This window comes from Peromyscus californicus, unplaced genomic scaffold (genome assembly GCF_007827085.1).
Source record: "Peromyscus californicus insignis strain IS unplaced genomic scaffold, ASM782708v3 Scaffold_1__1_contigs__length_55948999, whole genome shotgun sequence".
NCBI lineage: Eukaryota > Metazoa > Chordata > Mammalia > Rodentia > Cricetidae > Peromyscus > Peromyscus californicus.
This window is the reverse complement of record NW_026294492.1, coordinates 18,718,601-18,738,664: the sequence shown is the minus strand read 5'-3', so window position 1 is coordinate 18,738,664 and position 20,064 is coordinate 18,718,601. Positions and strand designations below refer to the sequence as shown.

The 20,064-nt window shown below is 51.6% G+C and overlaps 2 protein-coding genes across 2 annotated transcripts in view; one reads left to right on the top strand and one right to left on the bottom strand.

The window, feature by feature from the left end:
• Positions 1 to 3,835: 3,835 nt before the first annotated feature.
• LOC128115393 (translation initiation factor IF-2-like) lies at positions 3,836 to 18,606 on the bottom strand. The gene is made up of 2 exons (XM_052746014.1): positions 18,061 to 18,606; positions 3,836 to 4,566 (listed from the first exon to the last, which is right to left on the bottom strand). Exons 1-2 carry the CDS (start codon positions 18,393 to 18,395, stop codon positions 4,527 to 4,529), a joined length of 375 nt encoding a protein of 124 aa, XP_052601974.1. The 5' UTR covers positions 18,396 to 18,606; the 3' UTR covers positions 3,836 to 4,526.
• The window catches only part of Adcy3 (adenylate cyclase 3), an 80,001-nt gene continuing 78,430 nt past the window's right edge, over positions 18,494 to 20,064 (top strand). The window contains 2 exon segments of the mRNA XM_052746015.1: positions 18,494 to 18,607; positions 19,040 to 19,896. Coding sequence (XP_052601975.1) covers positions 19,222 to 19,896 — 675 coding nt within the window. The 5' untranslated portion in view covers positions 18,494 to 18,607; positions 19,040 to 19,221.

Here is a 20,064-nt window from a genome sequence, read left to right as displayed (position 1 = left end):
TCCTGGAGTCCTGCCCAGCATTGAGGAGTGCCAGAGCCACCCTGTCAACAGCTTGTTCAAGAGTCCTTCCTCCCACGTCCTTGCACAGCCCAGGAGCCAATCATGAATGGTTCCAGTTCTGTCGTCAGGGGTTGGTTTGGGAATGGGCATCAGGCCCCGCCCCTACAGAAAAGGTATGAATGGAGTCTCCCAGGCAGCTCCGAGAAAAGAACTCTGTACTCCTGGACAGGAGACACAGAAAGTGTTTCTCCTCCCCTGCCAAATAATGCCCATCTTTGTATAACACTCATGTTCTGGCAGCCATCTTGCAGCCATGAAGAGTGAGAGCCCGAGTTGCCGAAGCCAGGTGTCTGAAGGTGGCAGGGTAGAAAATGCAAAGCACTTGGGTTTTATTTGTTTAGTTATTTCTCACTTTTAAATCTTAGTATTTTGTCTGCACGTGTGATTGTGTGTGTGTGCAGGTGCATGTATGTGCAGGTGTATGTGTGCAGGTATGTGCGTGTAGGTGTGTGTGTGTGTGTGTGTGTGTGCAGGTGTGTGGATGAGCAAGTATGTGTGCAGGTGTGGGTGATCAGGCGTGTGGGTGTGCGGGTGTGTGTGAACGGGTGTGCATGTGTGCAGGTATGTATGTGCAGGTGTGCGTGTGTGCAGGTGTTTATGTGTGTAGGTGTGTGGGTGTGCAGGTGTGTATTTGTGCAGGTGTGTGGGTGTGCAGGTGTGTGGGTGTGCAGGTGTGTATGTGTGCAGGTGTGTATGTGTGCAGGTGCATGTGTGCAGGTGTGTATGTGTGCAGATGTGCACATGGAGGTCAGATCAGTGGACAGCTTTCAGGAGTTGGTTCTCTTCTTCCACCGTGGAGTCGAGGAATCAGGCTCAGGGCATCAGGTTTTCGTGGCGAGCACCTTTACCTGCTGAACCATCTTGCACGCCTGTGGTGTTTTTCGGGGGCTGTGGTGCGCCTCAGCAGTAGAGCACATGCAAGGGTTGATCGCCGTTACTTTAAAAAAAAAAGGTGGGGGGCAGCTGTTTTAAAGCCCCGGGAACAGCCCCGGCTGCTTTTACGGGTTACATTTTCTTCTCCACTATATAAATCACCAAACTAACACTTAGAGTGTATTTGTGTCTTCCTCCCTCCTTCAACTTACTCAGTCCTTTTCTGTGCCAGTCACTCTGCTGAACTCCGAGGAAGGAAGGGAAAAAATAAAGGGAAGTGTGAGTATGAATTTATAGCTAGCATTGAACTTCTCCTTCATACCACTCTCGGAAGTTATTTAAGTGTGATTATTTTCAGTTTCAAGGCATGTTTGAATTTAGACACGGCTTGTAAAAAATGTAACATTTCCCTCTCAAACTTCCTTAATGGGAAACTGTGAACAAGCCGCATGTCGGGGAGGGAGGCTTTTCTATAAAGAAAAACATGCACTTGGGGACTCCTGGAAACCGGTCCCAGGCCTGTGTAAGGATAAAGAGGGGGTACAGACCCTCGCCTGGTCAGGGATGGGGTAGGGTAGGTTTTTCTACTGGAAAAACACGGGTGAGAAAGAGCAGGCACAGGGTGTCCAGCCAGTGGACAGACAGACTGAGCCTAACAGCTGCTAAAATTAGCAGAGCTTCCCTCTGCAAACGGACCTAACACTGGTGGGAAGTGTAGGGTCCAGGGCGGAGGCTGTGAATGAATGGAAGCGTGGACCAGGGAGCCCTGCACTGTGTGCTGGATCACAGCCCGCCTGTGAGTCAGGGCACCCCACTCCCCGTGGGCAGGAGTTGGCTGCCTGTGGAGCTTATAGCTCAGAGAGGAACTGGCGAGACACAAGATTCCTGCAGTCCACTCTGAGTCCACTATACTGGGATGAAATTGAATGGAATAAGAAAAAAAGAATGCATTTAAAAAGAAAATAAAAGTTTCTCTCTCTCTCTCTCTCTCTCTCTCTCTCTCTCTCTCTCTCTCTCTCTCTCTCTTCCTCCCTCCCTCCCTCCCTCTCTCTCTCTTTCACACACACACACATCTTTCTAAGGTCTGGCTTTGTAAATGCTAAGCACATATTTCATTGAGTCTTAACACTTTCCGAAATGGGCCTGCCGTGCTGGGGCATCCCTGCATCTGGATAGGGAGAGAGGTGGCAGAGAGAGAGCACGTTCATCTTCCCTTCACCCCGTGCAGCACACACTGTCTTTTTCTTTGTCAGAGCGAGTGATTTCACAGTTACAGAAGTTGCTCTCTGCAGAATCAGGGATATGCCCAACCAAACCCTGAATGTGCCTCACGTGAGTGTAAGCCCACCTGTCGTCTGCTGTGGGAAGCCTGAGGACTCTGGGGAGGGAATCCTAGGGCACATTACCTCTGGACTCCTGTCCTCTGGTGGATGGTACCTTGCTTCCTCTCCTGAGTCTCTTCCCTGGTCAAACTGTCCTATATCCCTGGTGGATCCTCTGAGAAGATGTAGTGAGCAGGACAGGTCATTTGCTCAAAGGAATCTTTGGTAGCTGCTGTAAAATTCATGAGACATTTAAGCTCAGCATTCAAGACCTTCTGTGATGTGGCTCTTTCCTCTCATTCTTCTGTGTGTGAGTGTGAGAGTGTGTGCAGGTGCATGTATGTGTGCAGGTGTGTGTGCACATGTGTACATGTGGAGGCCGGAGGGCAGCCTTGGGTGTATTCCTCAGATACCATCATCCGCCTTGTTTTGAGAAAAGGACTCTCACTAGGGACTCCCAGGGAGCCCCAGAGATCTGCCTGTCTCTGACTAACCCTTTACAGACTCACACTCCCACTTTTTCCGTCCTACCACTCTATATTCCCAGGCAGGCGCTGCACTCCCAGACATGTGTCTGGCCACCCCACATGCTGGTGGCTGGGTATAGGATTGACGTTGAGAGTGAGTGTTAGTTATCAAAGCCTATGCATGTTTGTATACACCTCCTCCCCCCCCCGCCAGTTCCACTTCAGTCTGTGTAGAGCTGATGGGTTGTGCCTACCTCTCCAGTTCCCGGACACACTTGCTCAATGGTTTAGAGACAGCAGTAGAGACTGAATTGTGACCAGATCTCAGCAGTAACATGCAGGCACACACACATTCTCACACACACGTGCATACATACCACTGGGTCGGCAATATGTAAATCAGGCTGGTTTGAGCCCTCCAGGCCAGGCTTGGGTGTTGTTCAGCTGTGGCTCAGCTGTCTAGGTCTCCACCTTCCGACTGGGCTGCTTTCCCTGCTCCAGGGTGGGAAGGATGAGTGTATTTATGCAGACAGGGCAGCTAAGGTAAGGGCCCTGCCACCTAGCCATTACTGCCAAGTCCTCTGCTTGGATTTTCCCATGACCCCCAAGTTCAGAACCATCTTGGTCCCTGCCCAAGCATATGGGATGGCATGGGTCCCTCATTCTTCCAGCAATGGTTGATGATGCTGAGCAGGTCAGAGGTCTGAGTGCCAGACCTTGGAATAGATGCATGGGTGGAACTTGGGCATTGTCCTTTACCAGCTGCAAGACTTTGGGTGAATGCAAAATCCAGCCTCAGTTTTTCCATCTGGAAAGTGGCATGGTCAGGGACTTACCACCTAGAATTGCTGTGAAGATTATGAGAGGTAAGAAAACCGGGAGCTAACCAAGGAACCGTCTGGATGCTGAAGCCTTTAGAGCATAACCGTAGGCAGTATGAGAACTGTCAGCGTTTTGGAGAAAGGGAATCAGCCTGAACTATGCTTCAGGGAAACAATTCATAGCAGCTAAAAGGAACTTTGGAGGAATATATCAGTCAGGCCTCTGTAGGGTGGAAAGAGCACACACGTGCGTGCGCATGGGCACACACACACACACACACATACACACACACACAAATTAAGATTTATTAGGTCAGATCACATAATACATTCTAAGTAGTCCAACAATGGCTGTCTCACCCCAGAGGGGCTGAGAACCTGGTGGCTGCCCAGTCCATGAGGCTGGACATCTCACCTGCCCTAATCTGGTACTGGAGACCTGGAGGATTCCTGGAGAGCCGCTAGGGTGCTGTCACCATCAGAAGCCTGAAGAGGCTGGGTTCTGACCCCAGCCAAGGAACGCAGCAACAGAGTAGATAGATGGATGGACGTGCCACCCAGGGTGAAGGTAAGAGGGCTGGCTTTGGCCCCTACCACCCACGTGGTGGCTTTCAACCATTTGCAACTCCAGTTCCAGGGTACCCAACACGGCCTGGTTTCCCTGGCCACCAGGCATGCGCACAGGTGGTGCACATACGTACATGCGGGCAAAGCACTCATACACATAAAGTCAATGAATCTTAGTAAAGCAAAACAAAACTAAGGCAAGCAGGCAAAAAGCGAGGCTCGCTTCTGTCTCCGTTTACCTGGGCTGCCACCAGAAGGGCCACCTCCATTAGGTCGGTTCTTCCCACTTTATCTGATGGAGAAAATTCTTCCTCACAGGAGTGCCCCGCAGCTTGCCTTCTAGTTGCTTCCAGACCCAGTCAAGTTGACAACCAAGGTTTGCCATCACAGAGGAGTCTCACGGTCTCAGGATCCATTCAGCTGTTGGCTTTCTGCAGCCTCTTGCTTCCAAACAACCTTTGTGGAATAAAATATACATCATCTGGATGCAGATTAAGGACACTAGAAGGGGGCGTGGGGGAGAGCTCTCAGGTGTGTTCCTTCCAGTTTTCTCCTGTCCTGGATGCTTTATGAGGCCTTCTCTCTCATGAGATGCCTCTCTGTGCCCAGAGAGGAGTTTTGTGGGCTGCTCACCAGAGAAGACTGCTCGGATGCTGGTCTAAGCCAATAGAAAGTCTTTATTAGCCAGCCAGCAACACTGGGTGCTCAGGATCCCAGTGTAGGCCCGAGCCTTCCTCAGGGTGAGCGTTTAAGCATAAAAAACATGTTCTGGGTTGACACACTTAACAAGAACCGTTAGCCAGAAGCGGAACTACAGAAGCTAAAAAGCAAGGTTAGTACCTTTAGAGACTTTCCCAGAACTATGGACTTGGATGGATTAGGCCTTAGTTTTAGTTCTGGCAGCTGGTGCTGCCTACGTGCTGAGTTTTACAGCCTGAATGGAAATTCCATCATGGAGTCAGTTGTGCTAAGGTCTGGGGGCCCACTGCAGTGAGCACCCATATCTTACAGCATAGAATTGAGATACTTGGGGAAGCTTTATATCATTGTATGTATGTGCTTGATGTGTGTGGACACGCGTGTCATGGCGTGCGTGCGTGTGGAGGTTGGAGGGCAACCGGGGAGTCTATTCTCTCCTTCCACCTTTATGTGGGTTCTGGGAATTGAACTCGGGCCACCAGGTTCATGTGGCAAGCATCTTTCCCTCTGAGTCATTTCCTGGCCCCAGGGAAGATTTTAACGGGAGGAACTAAGATGGGTCTTGTCTCTCGTAAGTACTAATCAGATGTCCTATTATGAGCTGACTGTACTAGGCAGAATGATGCCACCTCCCCAGTGTCCTCACCCTGGTCTCCAGACGCTGTGAGGCTGCTACCTTATATGGCAAAGGGACTCCATCAGTGTGACTGGGTAAAGGACCCTGAGGTACCTAGGAAAATGCCAGGTCTGGTGTAATCACCGGGAACCTTCAGTTTGCCTGTTTTATTTGAGCCAAGGTCTCATGTAGCCCAGGCTGGCCTTCATTTATCTATCCTTCTATCTATCTATCTATCTATCTATCTATCTATCTATCTATCTATCTATCTATCTATCTATGGCCAAGGTTGGCCTTGAACTCCTGATTCTCCTGCCTCTACCCCAAAAGAGCTGCAATTACAGGCATGTGATGACAAACCCAGTTTTACATGAGTCCTTAGAACGGGAGACCTTCTCTTGCTGTGTCTAAGGGAGACCAGACTACTGAAGGAATTGGAGGACCCCAGAAGCTGGGGAAGGCAAGGGTATCCCCCTGAGCCTCCTGAAAAGAAGGCAGCCCTGACCACCTTAACGCTGGCTCTGGGAGGCCTGTCCGGGCTCCGCCCTCCAGGAGTGGTAAGAAGAGTCCCAGTTCAGCTGCCAGGCCAGCCATGTTGAGGCACTATGGAAAATGGATGCACCCAGGTGCTGTTTTCCACCTTGGAGAACTCACCCCGTGAGGGAGGCAGAGGAGAGGACTCTTCCTCACATAGGGGTGCCTAAGGGGCCACATTGGCTGGGGGTTAATGCTGCTTGGGGATCACGGAGGTGCAGAGCTGGTGAGCTAAGGCGTGTCTTTAGGATAATGGAAGGGTTTTTGTTTGTTTGTTTCAGGTGGCGAAGGGGGGGTGGGTGGGAAATCTGGGCTGAGGGGACAGTATGCGAACACACAGGGGTAGGAGGGGTGCAGTGTGTTCCCAGCTACAGCTGAGGACAGTGGAGCCAGGGAATGCGGAGAGGTTTTGTGTGTGTGTGTGTGTGTGTGTGTGTGTGTGTGTGTGTGTGTGTGTGTCCTTGAGTGTCCTTGGAGTGAGTAGGAGGTGGGTACCTCCAGGCTTTCTGAATAGAAGGACCCTTCCTTGGGGTGTGAGTTCTGGTCACCAGAAGATCCTGTCTCTCTTCTTGGAGTCTTGTTTTGTGTCTTAGACATGGACACAAAGGGTCTTGGGAATCGATTCAGTCAGTAGAATACTTGCCGCAGGAGCTGGGACCCGAGTTCAGGTCCCCAGAACTCACACAGAAAGCCGGGCACATCATCGCGCCCCTGCAACTCCTGTGCTCTCTGTGTGCCGTATGTGTGTGCCTAGCTAGAAGGGTGTGCTTCGGGTTCAGTGAGAGGTCCCGTCTCAGAAACTGAGCAGTAGCTGAGAGCTTATATCCTGATCTGCAGGCAGCAGGCAGAGAGCAAGACTGTCTGGTAAGAGCTTTTGAAGCCTCAAAGCCACCCCCTGTGACACACCTCCTTCAACAAGGTCACACCTCCTAATCCTCCCTAAACAGTTCCATTAACTGGGAACCAAAGATTCAAATATATGAGCCTATAAGGGCCACTCATTTAAATACTAACACAGACACACATGTACACGCGCACAAATATGCCACACATACACAGAATTTTTAAAAAGTGGATATATGTTTGTGCCTTCTATTCCACATTTAATCCTTGATGGTTTCAGAATAAAAATAGTAATTTGAGGCTGGAAAGACGGCTTAGCCATTAAGAGCACTGGCTGCTCTTGCAGAGGACCCAGGTTTGGTTCTCAGCAGCCACAAGGCAGGTCACACCTGCATGCCCCAGGATACCCTCTGGGTATTTAAGTCTGAATTGGAAAAGAGAGCTGACAAAGTTTAACCCTTTTGTCTCTCTCTCTCTCTCTCTCTCTCTCTCTCTCTCTCTCTCTCTCTCTCTGTGTGTGTGTGTGTGTGTGAATGTGTGTGCTTGTGTATATGGAGGCCAGAGGTTAACATCCACTGTCTTTCTCCATTGCTGTCCATTTTATTTTTTGAGACAGGGTGTCTCATTGAATATGGAGCTCCTTGATTGGCTAGACTGTCTGGCCAACAAGCCCCGGGATCCACCTGTCTTCACCTCTCAGTTTTGGATTCGTGGACACGTGTTACCATGACTGGCTTTCACGTGGTGGCCGGGGATCCACGCTCAGGTTCCCATGCTTGCACACAGCTATCTTCCCAACCCTTAATTTAAAAAATACTTTTGTGTGTATGGATGTGTTCATATGAGTGCGTGCGTGCGTGCGTGCATGTGTGTGTGTGTGTGTGTGTGTGTGTGTGTATATACATCTCAGAACAACCTTGGGCTCTTTCCATCTTGGTATGAGAACTTTGCCGAGCAGTCTTGACTAGCTCACCATTGAGCTCCAGGGACCGCACCATCTTGCCCTCTCTGGGATTGCAAGTTCTCACCACCATGCCTGGCTTTTTATTTGGGTTCTGGAGCTCTGAACTCAGGTCCCCAATGCCTCTGAGGCAGGTTTTTACCAGCCTAGCCCCTTAAAGATTTTTTTTAAAAACCCAGTTATTTAACAAAGCATTGTTGAGTGTTTATCATGGTTGTCACTCCATGTATAAAAGAAAATCAAAATCTTGTTCCTGGGCTTAGAGTCTTGGAGTGGGGTGAAAACCATTACAATTATAACAGACTCCAGCATGTGTGAATACAGGTGTGAAAAATGTGCAAGGACCCTGCCTGGGTCTCCGGTGGCTGTCATAACAAGTTAATGCAAGCAGGGTGCCGTTAGAATGTTTCTTGCCTTCACATCTCCAGCGGCTAGCAGTCTGAAATCTGAGTACCAGCAGAACTGTTAGTATCTAAGGGTCTCAGTTGAGTTTGTTTTCTCTGCCAGTTAAAGAATTAAAAGGCAGGAAAAATCTTGACGGTAACAGGTAGCGGCAGAGAAATCTCAGACACCACAAACAGGCGCAGACAGAATCAGCGATTGAAGGAAGACTTTCATTGGGGTGAGGAAATACATACACGCAGCAGATTCACAGGGAAGAGACCCCTGTAAAGTAGAGGGGGGACCCAGGAAGCCGGAAAAACCAGTGTCTTCTCGAGGGCGGGGATTTCTAAGGCCTTTGAAGAGTTTTCCTCTCCTAATTCAGGGTTGGTGAGTTTGAAGATGGATGGATGGTTGATTGGCCCACAACTGTTGTGTAACATGTCCTGATGCCATGGCCTCAAACTTGCTGAGCCAGTCCATCAGCAGCGGACCTACTGATGGGAAAGGAAGCCTGCAAGGCCTTTGTTCTCAGGTCTTTTATCTTGGGTCAGGACAGCGAGGAAGAAGCTGGCCATCCCGGAAGTTCACCCCCTTTATCACCTATCCATGGCCCCTCTCTCTTCCTGTCTGTCCGCCTCCCAGGGAGTCGTCTAATTCTTAGCCACTCCAAACCTCGTTTCCCGTGGGAGGGCTTGAGGGGAAAAAGCCTTCTTGCCCCCCACTCCCGAGTCTGGTGGCTCCTAGAGTTCCTGGCTTAGAGTTCTATCCCTCCAATCTTGTCCTCGTCACACGCCCTCCTCCTTCGTAAGGACTTTGGGGCCTTCCCCAGTCATCCAGGGTGATCTGATTTCCACATCCTTTACTCAATTACACCTGCAAAGACCCTTTCCTCAAAGTAGTTCAACCACAGGTTCCTGGGGTTTGGATGTGGATCTATTTGGGCTCGGGTACCTGTGTGCACACTGCACCCCAACACACGAACATGTGCATGCATTCACATACAAGATTAAAAATATAAGCCGGGTGGTGGTGGCGCACGCCTTTAATCCCAGCACTCGGGAGGCAGAGCCAGGCGGATCTCTGTGAGTTCGAGGCCAGCCTGGGCTACCAAGTGAGTTCCAGGAAAGGCGCAAAGCTACACAGAGAAACCCTGTCTCGAAAAACCAAAAAAAAACCAACCAACCAAACAAAAAATATAAAAAAGTAAAGTGACTAAGGTACTTGAGGCCAGCGGCCAAGTGAAGGTGACATGTGAGTGTTCCATGTAAACCTTAGATGGGGGAGAAGACTCTGTCACAGAGCTTGCAAGCATGGAGCCCTAAATTCAGCCCCTAGAAGGCACACAAAAAAAGCCTGACAGGGCGGCATGCATTTGTAATCCCTGGGGCTGACTGGTGGGGCTTCTGGCCAGTCAGCCTGGCCCGCCTGGTGAACCTCAGGCCAGTGAGAAATCCTACCGCAAAAAACAAGGAGAGCCTGCCATGGCGGCATGTGACGTCGGTCCCAGCCCACAGAAGACAGAAGCGGGCAGATCTCATGAGTTCAAGGCCAGCGTGCTCTACATAGTGAGTTCCAGCCCAGCTGGGGCTACATAGAGAGGCCCTGCCCCCCCCCCACACACACACACACATACACACACACACAAAAGCTAAGCAAACAAACAAAAAAACAGGATGGTTTCTCAGGAACAACACATGAACTTGACCTACAGCCTTCATGTATCTGTGTGCACCCACACACATGAACATATGTGTGGGTTCACATGGAAAATTTAAAAAATGAATTACAAATCTAAAAAGATGATTATAGTACCTAGCAAGGTGGGTGGGCTAGGCTACTCGATATTTAAATGAGATAGTGTCATGATCAGGCATAAACTTGGATCATCTTTGTTGGACCCTAGAGAATGGGCCGAGAAAGGAGATAAAGTTCTGGGGTAAGGATGGTTCTTGGTTCCTCAGATGAGGCAGGATGGCTCTGTTTGTGTGTGTAACTGCTAGGATGGTAGATTTTTTTTTTTTTTAATATTATGTATGTGTGTGTGCTTTATTAGTGTGCCTGGTACCCACAGAGGCCAGAGGAGGTTGTAGAATTTCCTGGAACTACAGATGGTTGGGGGTAGCCATGTTGGTGCTGGGAATTGAACTTGGGTCCTCTGGAAGAGCAGCCAGGTTTTTTTGTTTGTCTTTTTTTGTTGTTGTTGTTTTTGTTTTGTTTTGTTGTTTGTTGTTTTTGACTGCTGAGCCTGGATCTCAGCTGGATATTTAGTTTCTTGTCACTTTCAGGAGATGCTTGGGATAGCCTTTCCCAGGGTCCTTGTCTGACCGGCCTCAGCTCTTAGCCTTGAACTTGAGAGGAGGTGACTTTCTACCCACAGATGACCCCTAGGGTAACCCTTCATCTGCTCCCAGCCAGGACATTTCCAGCCGCTTCTTGCTGTTCTAGACTCTTCCTCTGCTCTCCCTTTCCCCCAGAAGGCCTGCCGAGGCTTGTTAGTATGAAGTCCTATGGAGCCTCTTCCCAAGGGCCCTGGCTTGAGCACTTTGGGAACCCGTGACATTCCCACGGAGGCCTTGGGATGACTCGGCATTCACAGTGGTTGTGCTCCTGGGCCAATCTACCTCTCTCTGAATTTCACCTCTCTGGTCCCCGTCTGGGCCGCAGAGAGGTGTCTGGAGTCTCTTTTGGCTCCTGCATCCGAGAATCTCCAGCTTCCACTGTCAGGGAGAAGCGGGGTCTGAGACCTCAGTTACACAGGGGCAGGTCACCAGGGAGGCTTTGCCTGCGCCCCTACTCCACTGTGGGGTCTGGAGCAAGTTCTCTCCAGTCTCTGAGCGGGGTTTCCTTACCTGTAAAACAGGGGCCTTAGCAGTACTATCCCACATGAGAGAACACATAGATGCCTGGAAGGCTGGAGCCACATGGGGCCCACACCAGTGTAAGCGCCGATTGTTTCAACAGCAGCCAGGGATAGCTGCCCCGTTCAGAGCCTGAGCTTGACAGCAGAAGACTTCGGCCCCCACCGCAGGCCCGGCGAGCTAAGACAAGCTGACTGTGAATCACCAGTACATGTATGTCTTGGCTGTACACCAACTACATTTGCCTTGCCCAGTGAGGGGCCTGGAGGCTGTGGCTGTGGTTAAGGATCAAACAAGGCAGAGTAGGATGAGGAACAGGAGAGACTTCCAGGAAAGTGCTCAGCCACACTCACACACTCTGACTCACACATACTTAAAATGTTCACAGATATGCCCTCACACATGCAGGTACACTTGCTCATACATACCGTGCTCCACCATATGCTTTCTCTCTCTCTGTCACACACACACACACACACACACACACACACAGACTCATGCATGCTTTCTCACACAGATGTTCCTAATATGCTGACTCACGCATGCATGCTCATCATGTTTACTCACATATGCTCTCATACTCTCACATGCTTACACATTCTCACATACATTCTCTCACACTTAGTCGTTCATGCCTCATATATGGTCTCATACACACACATGCTTTCATATGTGCGCACTCACATATAACTCATCACCCTTAGTGACTCACACATACTCACATGCTCACACACACACACTGCCTCTCACATACACAGCCTCTCGTTCTCACGCATATTCTCTTACCCTTGCTCTCTCACACTCACAATGCTCTCTCATACACACACACATGTTCTCACTTAAGCTCACACGTGCCTGCATACATGGTTACTCATGCCCTCTAACACACATCAGACATACACTTATTCACACACACTGACTCATACACATGCTCACACATGCGCACTCACCTAGACATTCACACAAATGCTCATAGACACTCACCTATTCATAGATGAACACACACACACACACACACACACACACACACACACACACACACACTCCCTCTTCTCTTATTCGTCCACATTCTTGCACCCACATGTATCCATAGTGGCTCCAGAATCAACACAGAAGCAGAAGTACCGAGACACAGAGTGGGACAGAGAGACAAAGAAGCGAGGACATACGGACAGCAGGCCAACGCGGCCAGAGAGAAACTGTAATGGAACCAAGAAATATAACTGAAGGATCCAGGGAGAGGACACGGGCTGATGGCAGCTGAGCTCAGCCTTGCACACACCATGGGCGCCAGAGCTGATCACCATCTAGGAGGTGGACAGGCTCCACCGACATGTTCTGTACAGGTTTGCCAACCATTTTGTGCGCTCCCCCCCCCCCCCCCGCCCCACGCTCCCCCCACCGACATGTTCTGTACAGGTTTGCCAACCATTTTGTGTGCTCCCCAATATTTGGTCATGGTCTTGTTTTGAGCCCATGGTCCCAGTCTCCTGGGCTCAGGCTCTCCTGCCTTGACTTCTGTGAGCAGAGGGCATGAGTTACCAGGCATGGCTTGCCAGCGATCTGGTTTCACACTTTCCCTTCCACAATGATGATGTCTGGGGATCAGTGCTCTGGCAGTGCTGGCTGGTTCTATGTCAACTTGACACAAACCAGAGTCATTGTGGAAGAGGGAACCTCAGTGATGCCCCCACAAATTGGCCTGTGGTTCATTTTCATGATTGATTGATTAGTGATGTGGGTGGGCCCGGCTCACTGTGGGTGGCGCGATCCCTGGGCAAGTGGTCCTGGATGGTATAAGAAGGCATGCTGAGCAAGCCAGTGAGCAGCACCCCTCCCTGGCCTCCGTATCAGCTCCTGCCTCCAGGTTCCTGCCCTGTGTGAGTTCCTGTCCTGACTTCCTTCAGCAATAGAGCGTGACAGCCTGAGAGTTGTAAGCTAAAACACTCCCCCTCCATTGCTCCATGTCTTGGTGTTTTACCACAGCAATAGAAACCCTATCTAAGACGCACACCTTGCGCCGCAGGAACACCGAGGCACAGGAGGCCAAGGAGTCCCAAGTCCCCAGATATCCTGAAAGCGAGTGTAAAGGCCAGTGCTTCTGTCCTCCAGGTAACAGGACCCAGACCTCTGAGCTGCTGGCAGCCGAGCAGGGCTCTGAGCCTTGCAGGGAGAGCTCTAGGGTCAGCCCCATCTTCTCCGCCCACTCCCCTGCTCTGGTCATCCTAGCACACGCACCTGCCAGATACCTGCATTGGACTCCTTTGGTTCCTGCCTGGGCACCACTGCTCAGCCTCTCACACAAGCCTGGAAGAACTAGGAATGATGCCCCCCCATTCCCCCACACACTCCCCCCACCCACAAGCACCCTGTAACTCCTAGGGTAGGGCAGTAGATGGAGGACTACCCTCTAGTGATGTCTGAGCTGTCTCCAGCAGGATGGAGCCCTTCACTTTCCCCTGCCCTACAAACCCTAGAAATTACTGCACCCTCCCCCCTCCCCCCTAGAATGGCTTCTCTAATTAAACCACCTGGCAGCCTCTGGCTCTGCTCTGCTTCCAGGGCCCTCCTGGTGCCTGGTCCCAGGGGGACTCATGATCTTCTCTCCTCCCTCCACCTCCTGCCCATGGGACAACAGAGTTCTGCTCTGGCCTATTGTTTGCAGCATTCAGGAGCCACCATGTCCCCTGGGGGGGCGGGGCAAACCACTCTTGTTTATCCAATAACAATTACTTCTCAGCAATCATCCCAGTCCTGAACCAGGCAAACAAAATGGGAGACCTTCAACAAAGTCTACCCCATAGATCTTCAACAAAGTCTACCCCATAGACCTTCAACAAAGACTACCCCGTAGACCTTCAACAAAGTCTATGCCGTAGACCTTCAATAAACTCTAACCCAAAGACCTTCAACAAAGTCTACTCCATAGACTCTCAACAAAGACTACCCCATAGACCTTCAACAAAGTATACCCCATAGACCTTCAACAAAGACTACCACATAGACCTTCAACAAAGACTACCCATAGACCTTCAACAAAGTCTACCCCATAGACCTTCAACAAAGACTACCCCATAGACCTTCAGCAAAGTCTACCCCATAGACTTTCAACAAAATCTACCCATAGACCTTTAGCAAAGTCTACCCCATAGACCTTCAGTAAAGACTACCCTATAGATCTTCAATAAAGTCTACCTCATAGACTGTCAGTAAAGACTACCCCTATAGACCATCAATAGTCTACCCATAGACCTTCAGTAAAGACTACACATAGACCTTCAAAAAATCTACCCATAGACCTTCAATAAAGTCTACCCCATAGACCATCAATAAAGTCTACTCATAGACCTTAAAGACTACCCCATAGACCTTCAACAAAGTCTACCCCATAGGGCCTAGGCTAGGATGGTGTGGCCCACACCCACAGTTCTGGTTTTCCTCAAGGATATGTGTGAAGGACAAGTCACCCAGGCATTTTAAAGTCAGATTTACGCTTTTGGTGATGGAATTGAAACAGGTTGTCCAGGTCCTGACCAGGCACAACGGACTGCCAAAAAACATCACCCCACAAGCCCACACTTCTCTTGACCTGTTGGTAGTGGGGATAGAACTCGGGGCCTCACTCATGCCACATGTTAGGTGAGTGTGTAGCACAGGCTACCCCCAGCCCTCGAGGGCAGTTATGTTATAGAGATAGCATCTCATGTTGTCCATGCCGGCCTCCAACTTGATTTGTAGCTGAGGACAATATTGAGCTTCTGATCCTCTGCCTCAGGAGTGCTGCGATTACAGGCGTGTGCCACCCTCTCTGGTTTATGCAATGTTGGGATTCAAACATAGAGCCTCATACATTCTGAGCAAGCACTCTGCCTACTTAGTTTAATGAATTATATTCCCAGACCCGAGAGCAGTTAGTTTTAAATATCCTTCGACCTGAATGTTGGCAGTACCAGGGGAGAAGGCCAGATGATTGCCTCAGGGGCAGCCAGCATCCTTATACAGTACCATCTCAACTGGGTGGTGGTGGCACATGCCTTTAATCCCAGCACTTGGGAGGCAGAGGCAGGCAGATCTCTGTGAGTTCAAGGCCAGCCAGAGCTGTTACACAGAGAAACCCTGTCTCGAGAAACAAACAACAAACAAAAAAAGTACCATCTCTTTTAGGGAGTCATCCATTCATTCTGCTTAAGTATCGATTATGCTAGTGCCAGGACTCTGGGAGGCATTGTGAATCACACTGGTGAGTTCCTGCATGGGTGGGCTGGGGTGGTGAGCAGCTCCTCTGAGTTTAAGTGTTCACTCCATGTATCTAGCTGCCAGGGAGGTCTCACCTGATCTACGCATGTCTTCCAGCATCCACAGGAAAGAGCACACCCCTGACTGGGAATGCAGAGCGGCTGGGGGCTATGCTGCAGACTTTCCTGTTGCCAGACATTGGCTGGGTGGCTCTAAGCACCTCCAATGTGTCACCTTCAGGCCCAATCAGATCCTCTCTTCCCAACCTGACAGGCTCCTGTCCAATTGTAATCAGCAACTGTGAACTGTGTCTACCTGAGCGGCTGCCTTGTTGGTAGATGTGGTACCCAGCAAAACCGGCAGTAGGCAGAGGATGAGGCCAGGTCTTCTGCTCTTCATGCCCCCCTGACTCTTAGAACATGCCAGTAAACAGGTTCCCATAGCAGGGAGGATTAGGGAAGGACACTGAGTGGGCAGCAAAGCTGAGGTCAGGAGTGTCTCTGAGGGGAGCCCTCTCACGCCTCACTTCAACATTCAGGTTGAAGGACATTTAAAACTAACCGCTCTCGGGTCTGGGGATAAAGTTCACTGAACTAAGTGGGCAGAATGCTTGCTCAGCATGTATGAAGCTCTAGGTTCGAATCCCAACAGGCAGGAGAGATGGCTCAATGGTTAAGAGCACCGGCTGCTCTTGCAGAGGACCCAGGTTTGGTTCCCAGCACCCACATGATGACTCACATCTGTCCTTAACTCCAGTCCCAGGGGATCTGATGCCCTCTTCTGGTTTCTTTGAGCACTGGGCATGCACACAGTGTACATACATACACACGGGCAGAATACTCATACAAAGAAAATAAAAGAAAAGGCGTAGAGGGGATGTAGGTCTGGAACACAGGTAGTAGTGGAAGCCCTGTTAAGGAACCTCAGGGCAGGACTTGTAGAGATGTAATGGAGTGAGTGTCCCTGTGTCAAAATAAACCCTGCCAGGTGCAGGGGTGCATTCCTTTAATCCCAGCACCTGGGAGGCAGAGCCAGGAGAATGTCCGAGTTCAAGGCCAGCCTGATCTACAAATAAGAGTTCCAGGACAGCCAGGGCTACACAGAGAAACTCTAGCAAAATAAACAAAACAAAAACTAATGTATTTATGGGCATTTAAAGTTTTTTTTAATTTTAAAATTTTCATATGCATGAATTTTTTTTTTTTGGCATGCATTTATGTATGTGCTCTGTGTGTGTGCCATGGTGTCCAGAAGAGGGCGCCAGATTCCATGGAACTAGAGTCACTGAAGGTTGTGAGACACCAGGTAGATGCTGGGGACTGAACCCCAGTCCTCTGCAAGAACAGTAAGTGCACTTAACCACCAAGACACCTCTCTAGCTCCTAGCTTTTTTTAAAATTATTTTATTTTTATTTTATGTGTATGAGTCTTTCGCTTGCTTGTGTGTTTGTATATTTCTTGAGTGCCTGGTGCCATCAGAGGCCAGGAGAGGGCGCCAGATCCCCCAGAATGGAAGTTAAACAGATTGTTGCGAACCACGCAAACCACTCAATGCGGGCGCTGGAAACCAAACCTGGATCCTCTGCAGGAACAGCAAGCGCTCTTAACTACTGTAGTTATGGGACTGAACCAAGGACCTTGTTCAAGGACATACTAGGCATGTCCACAGAGGGGTATCCCCAGCAGTTCAGCAGTTCAGGCACACCCTGAATCTTTATGTTTTCCTTTTATGAGACAAGGAAGGTCTCACATAGCATAAGCTGACTTCAGGCTTGATATGCAGCTAAGAGTGACCTTGAACTGCTGATCGTGCTGGGATTCTGGGCATTTATTACTTTTGCAGCGTTGGGGATTCAATCTGTGGACTGAATCCCAGGCCTTGTTCGTGTTAGCCAGGCACTCTATCAGCTGACTCCGCCCTGCAGCATTTTTTTTTCTTTCTCCCTTCCTCTCTCCCTTTTCTTCCCCTCCTCCTCTTCCTCAACACATTCCTTTGTTAAAGGTAAAAAAAAAAAAAAATGTCCTTTACCATCAAGAAACAAGTTAAATTTCTGGACCCCAAACAACTTAAAACAGTAGGGGTGACGCTTCATTCAGACAACCTTCCTTCTATATTCGAAGTTATCGCGCCCTGCCTTTCTAATCAAAGCCCTGGGGAGTGTGGGCTGAGGCAGGATGAAGTGAGGTCTCCAGACGAGATGAGGGACACCCATACATACAGCAGCAATGGCAGATCATGGACCTATTCCCTGGGTGCTGGGAATGTATGCCTCAAGTTCTAAACAGGCACCCACCCAAACATGACAAGGCACTCCTAGCCAGCACCTACCCCCCCCCCAACCTGATCCCTTAATGCTGCTGAGGGCTGTCCTCTGTCCCCTCAGCACATTTCCTTCCAAAACAAGGACTTTCTCTCCTAATAAGGCGTTGTGGCAAATTCAAGGAAAATAATTGATACTACGGTTTAGAAGACTGATCGATTCAAAAGGAGCATTTGCTCTTAAAGGAAGAATTCAAACACATCTCAGAGTGGTAGGAGGTGCACTGGAGACCTTCGTGAAGCAAGGCCACTTCCAGCTCCACGTGCCAGGTACCAACCGAAGCTACTCCAGTCCGCTGTTGTCACCAGGTTAGGCTGCCTATCTCCTCCTCCCTGAGAGATCAAGCCCCACGCTTGATGTCTGGGCTGCCAGGGTGGGCGGGGACACCGAGACGGGGCGCGCCCACTCGGGGAGCGGCCCCCAAACCTCAGCCCAGGCCTCTCTTGGCCCCGGAAGGAAGCCAGGGTTGAAGAAGGGGGTGCCCCGAGCACGCCTCACCTGCAGGGAGTGCACATCCCGGGCTTTGATCCTCCGTAACACAGGCCTGCCGGAGGCAAGGTGTGGATTCGCCTCGTTCCTTCCTTTCCGCCACCCACCCGGTGTTTCCACGCAGCTGTCGCCGGGCGCTGGGACGTGGGGGGACACTGGGGACAGCGAGGGGGCCCCTCCACCCCGCGCCTTGGAGGCGGCGACAAGGCGGGGAGGGGCCGCCCGCCTCCCGGGGCCTGCGGCGCGCGTGGATCAGTGTGCAGAGCGCGGCGCACGGACTCGGCTGGCTCGCCCTGCGTGCGGGAAGAGGATGCTGGCCGGCTGCCCCGGCCTGGGCCCGCCATCCGCAGCGTGCGCCCGCCGATGCTGAACCGCAGCCCCGCGCCTCTCCCGGCCCGACCCGGGGCCTGACGGCCAGGGGAGCCGCGCTCCGGCTCCGGGCGGACGAACTGGCGCGGCGGCGCGGCGGGGAGCAGCCTGCGGCTCGCTGAAGCCCGCCTGGCCCGGCCCCGCAGCCCCGGCCCCCGGAGCGCGCGGCTCCCGAGTTCTCGTACAGGTCAGCGCCCAGCCGGGATCCAGGGCTGGGCTTCCGCGAGGCTGCGGAGCCCGCGGTTGGGAAAGGGGCTGGAGGGAGTCTCCCAGGGTTGGGTGGGGGGAAGGAAGTAAACAGAAGGAAGATGCGGGAATCCCCAGGACCGCCCCTGCTCCTTGCAGGCACGTTTTATTTTTCAGCTTTGCGGGGATTGGGCCTGGAGGGACTTTAGGTGAGGAAGTCAGGGATAGAGCCGGGCAGGCGAGGGATGGAGAGGTGGCTAGGCCCCTCCAGAAGCCAGTGGCAGGAAACCGGGTGTCTGGTGTGGACCGGACTGAGTGTGTGTGGGCGTGCTTGGGAGACTGGGGTTGGAGGCTTATGTAGCCAGGGAGCTGTGTGAGGGGTGGGGTGGGTGGCGAGGAAAGAGGCGCTTCTACTTAGCCATGTCCATTTAAGTTGCAGATGATTGGTGCCACCTGTGTCCCGACAACCTCCTTAGCATTCCTGCCCCAGGTGATCTCCCTTCATCCACAACCAAGAAGAGCCTCCCCGCCTTCCCCGGTTAGGAAGCCCTGGTGAACAGCCTGACCCCGGACTCCTCCCTCGTTCCTTCGAAGCCGCCGCCGCCACCAGCCAAGATGCCGAGGAACCAGGGCTTCTCGGATCCCGAGTACTCGGCAGAGTACTCAGCCGAGTACTCGGTCAGCCTGCCCTCTGACCCCGACCGTGGGGTCGGCCGGACCCATGAAATTTCAGTGCGGAACTCGGGGTCCTGCCTGTGCCTGCCTCGCTTCATGCGGCTGACCTTCGTGCCTGAGTCCCTGGAGAACCTCTACCAGACCTACTTCAAAAGGCAGCGCCACGAGACCCTGCTGGTGCTGGTGGTCTTTGCGGCTCTCTTTGACTGCTACGTGGTGGTGATGTGCGCGGTGGTCTTCTCCAGCGACAAGCTGGCGCCCCTCATGGTGGCTGGCATTGGGCTGGTGTTGGACATCATCCTCTTCGTGCTCTGCAAAAAGGGGCTGCTCCCGGACCGAGTGAGCCGCAGAGTGGTACCCTACCTGCTGTGGCTGCTCATCACAGCCCAGATCTTCTCCTACCTGGGCCTGAACTTTGCGCGCGCCCACGCAGCCAGCGACACGGTGGGTTGGCAGGCCTTCTTCGTCTTCTCCTTCTTCATTACGCTGCCCCTCAGCCTCAGTCCTATCGTCATCATCTCCGTGGTCTCCTGCGTGGTGCACACGCTCGTCTTGGGGGTCACGGTGGCCCAGCAGCAGCAGGAGGAGCTGCAAGGGATACAGCTGCTGAGGGAGGTGAGTGCCACGCTCCTCCCCGTCCATCCTGGGCCTTCCTTCCCCTTCCACCCGGGTCTCACCCAGGTGGGATTGCCTTCAACACCCCCGGGATGGACACGGACGGACACACACACACACACACACACACACACACACACACACACACACACCCACCCCCGTGCCGTC

Coding starts and splice junctions, on each gene's coding strand:
- LOC128115393 (XM_052746014.1), bottom strand. CDS start 18,395: ATGGCGGGCCCAGGCCGGGGCAGCCGGCCAGCATCCTCTTCCCGCACG. Junction 4,567..18,060: donor GGGATGTGCACTCCCTGCAG/GTGAGGCGTGCT, acceptor TATTCCACAAAG/GTTGTTTGGAAGCAAGAGGC.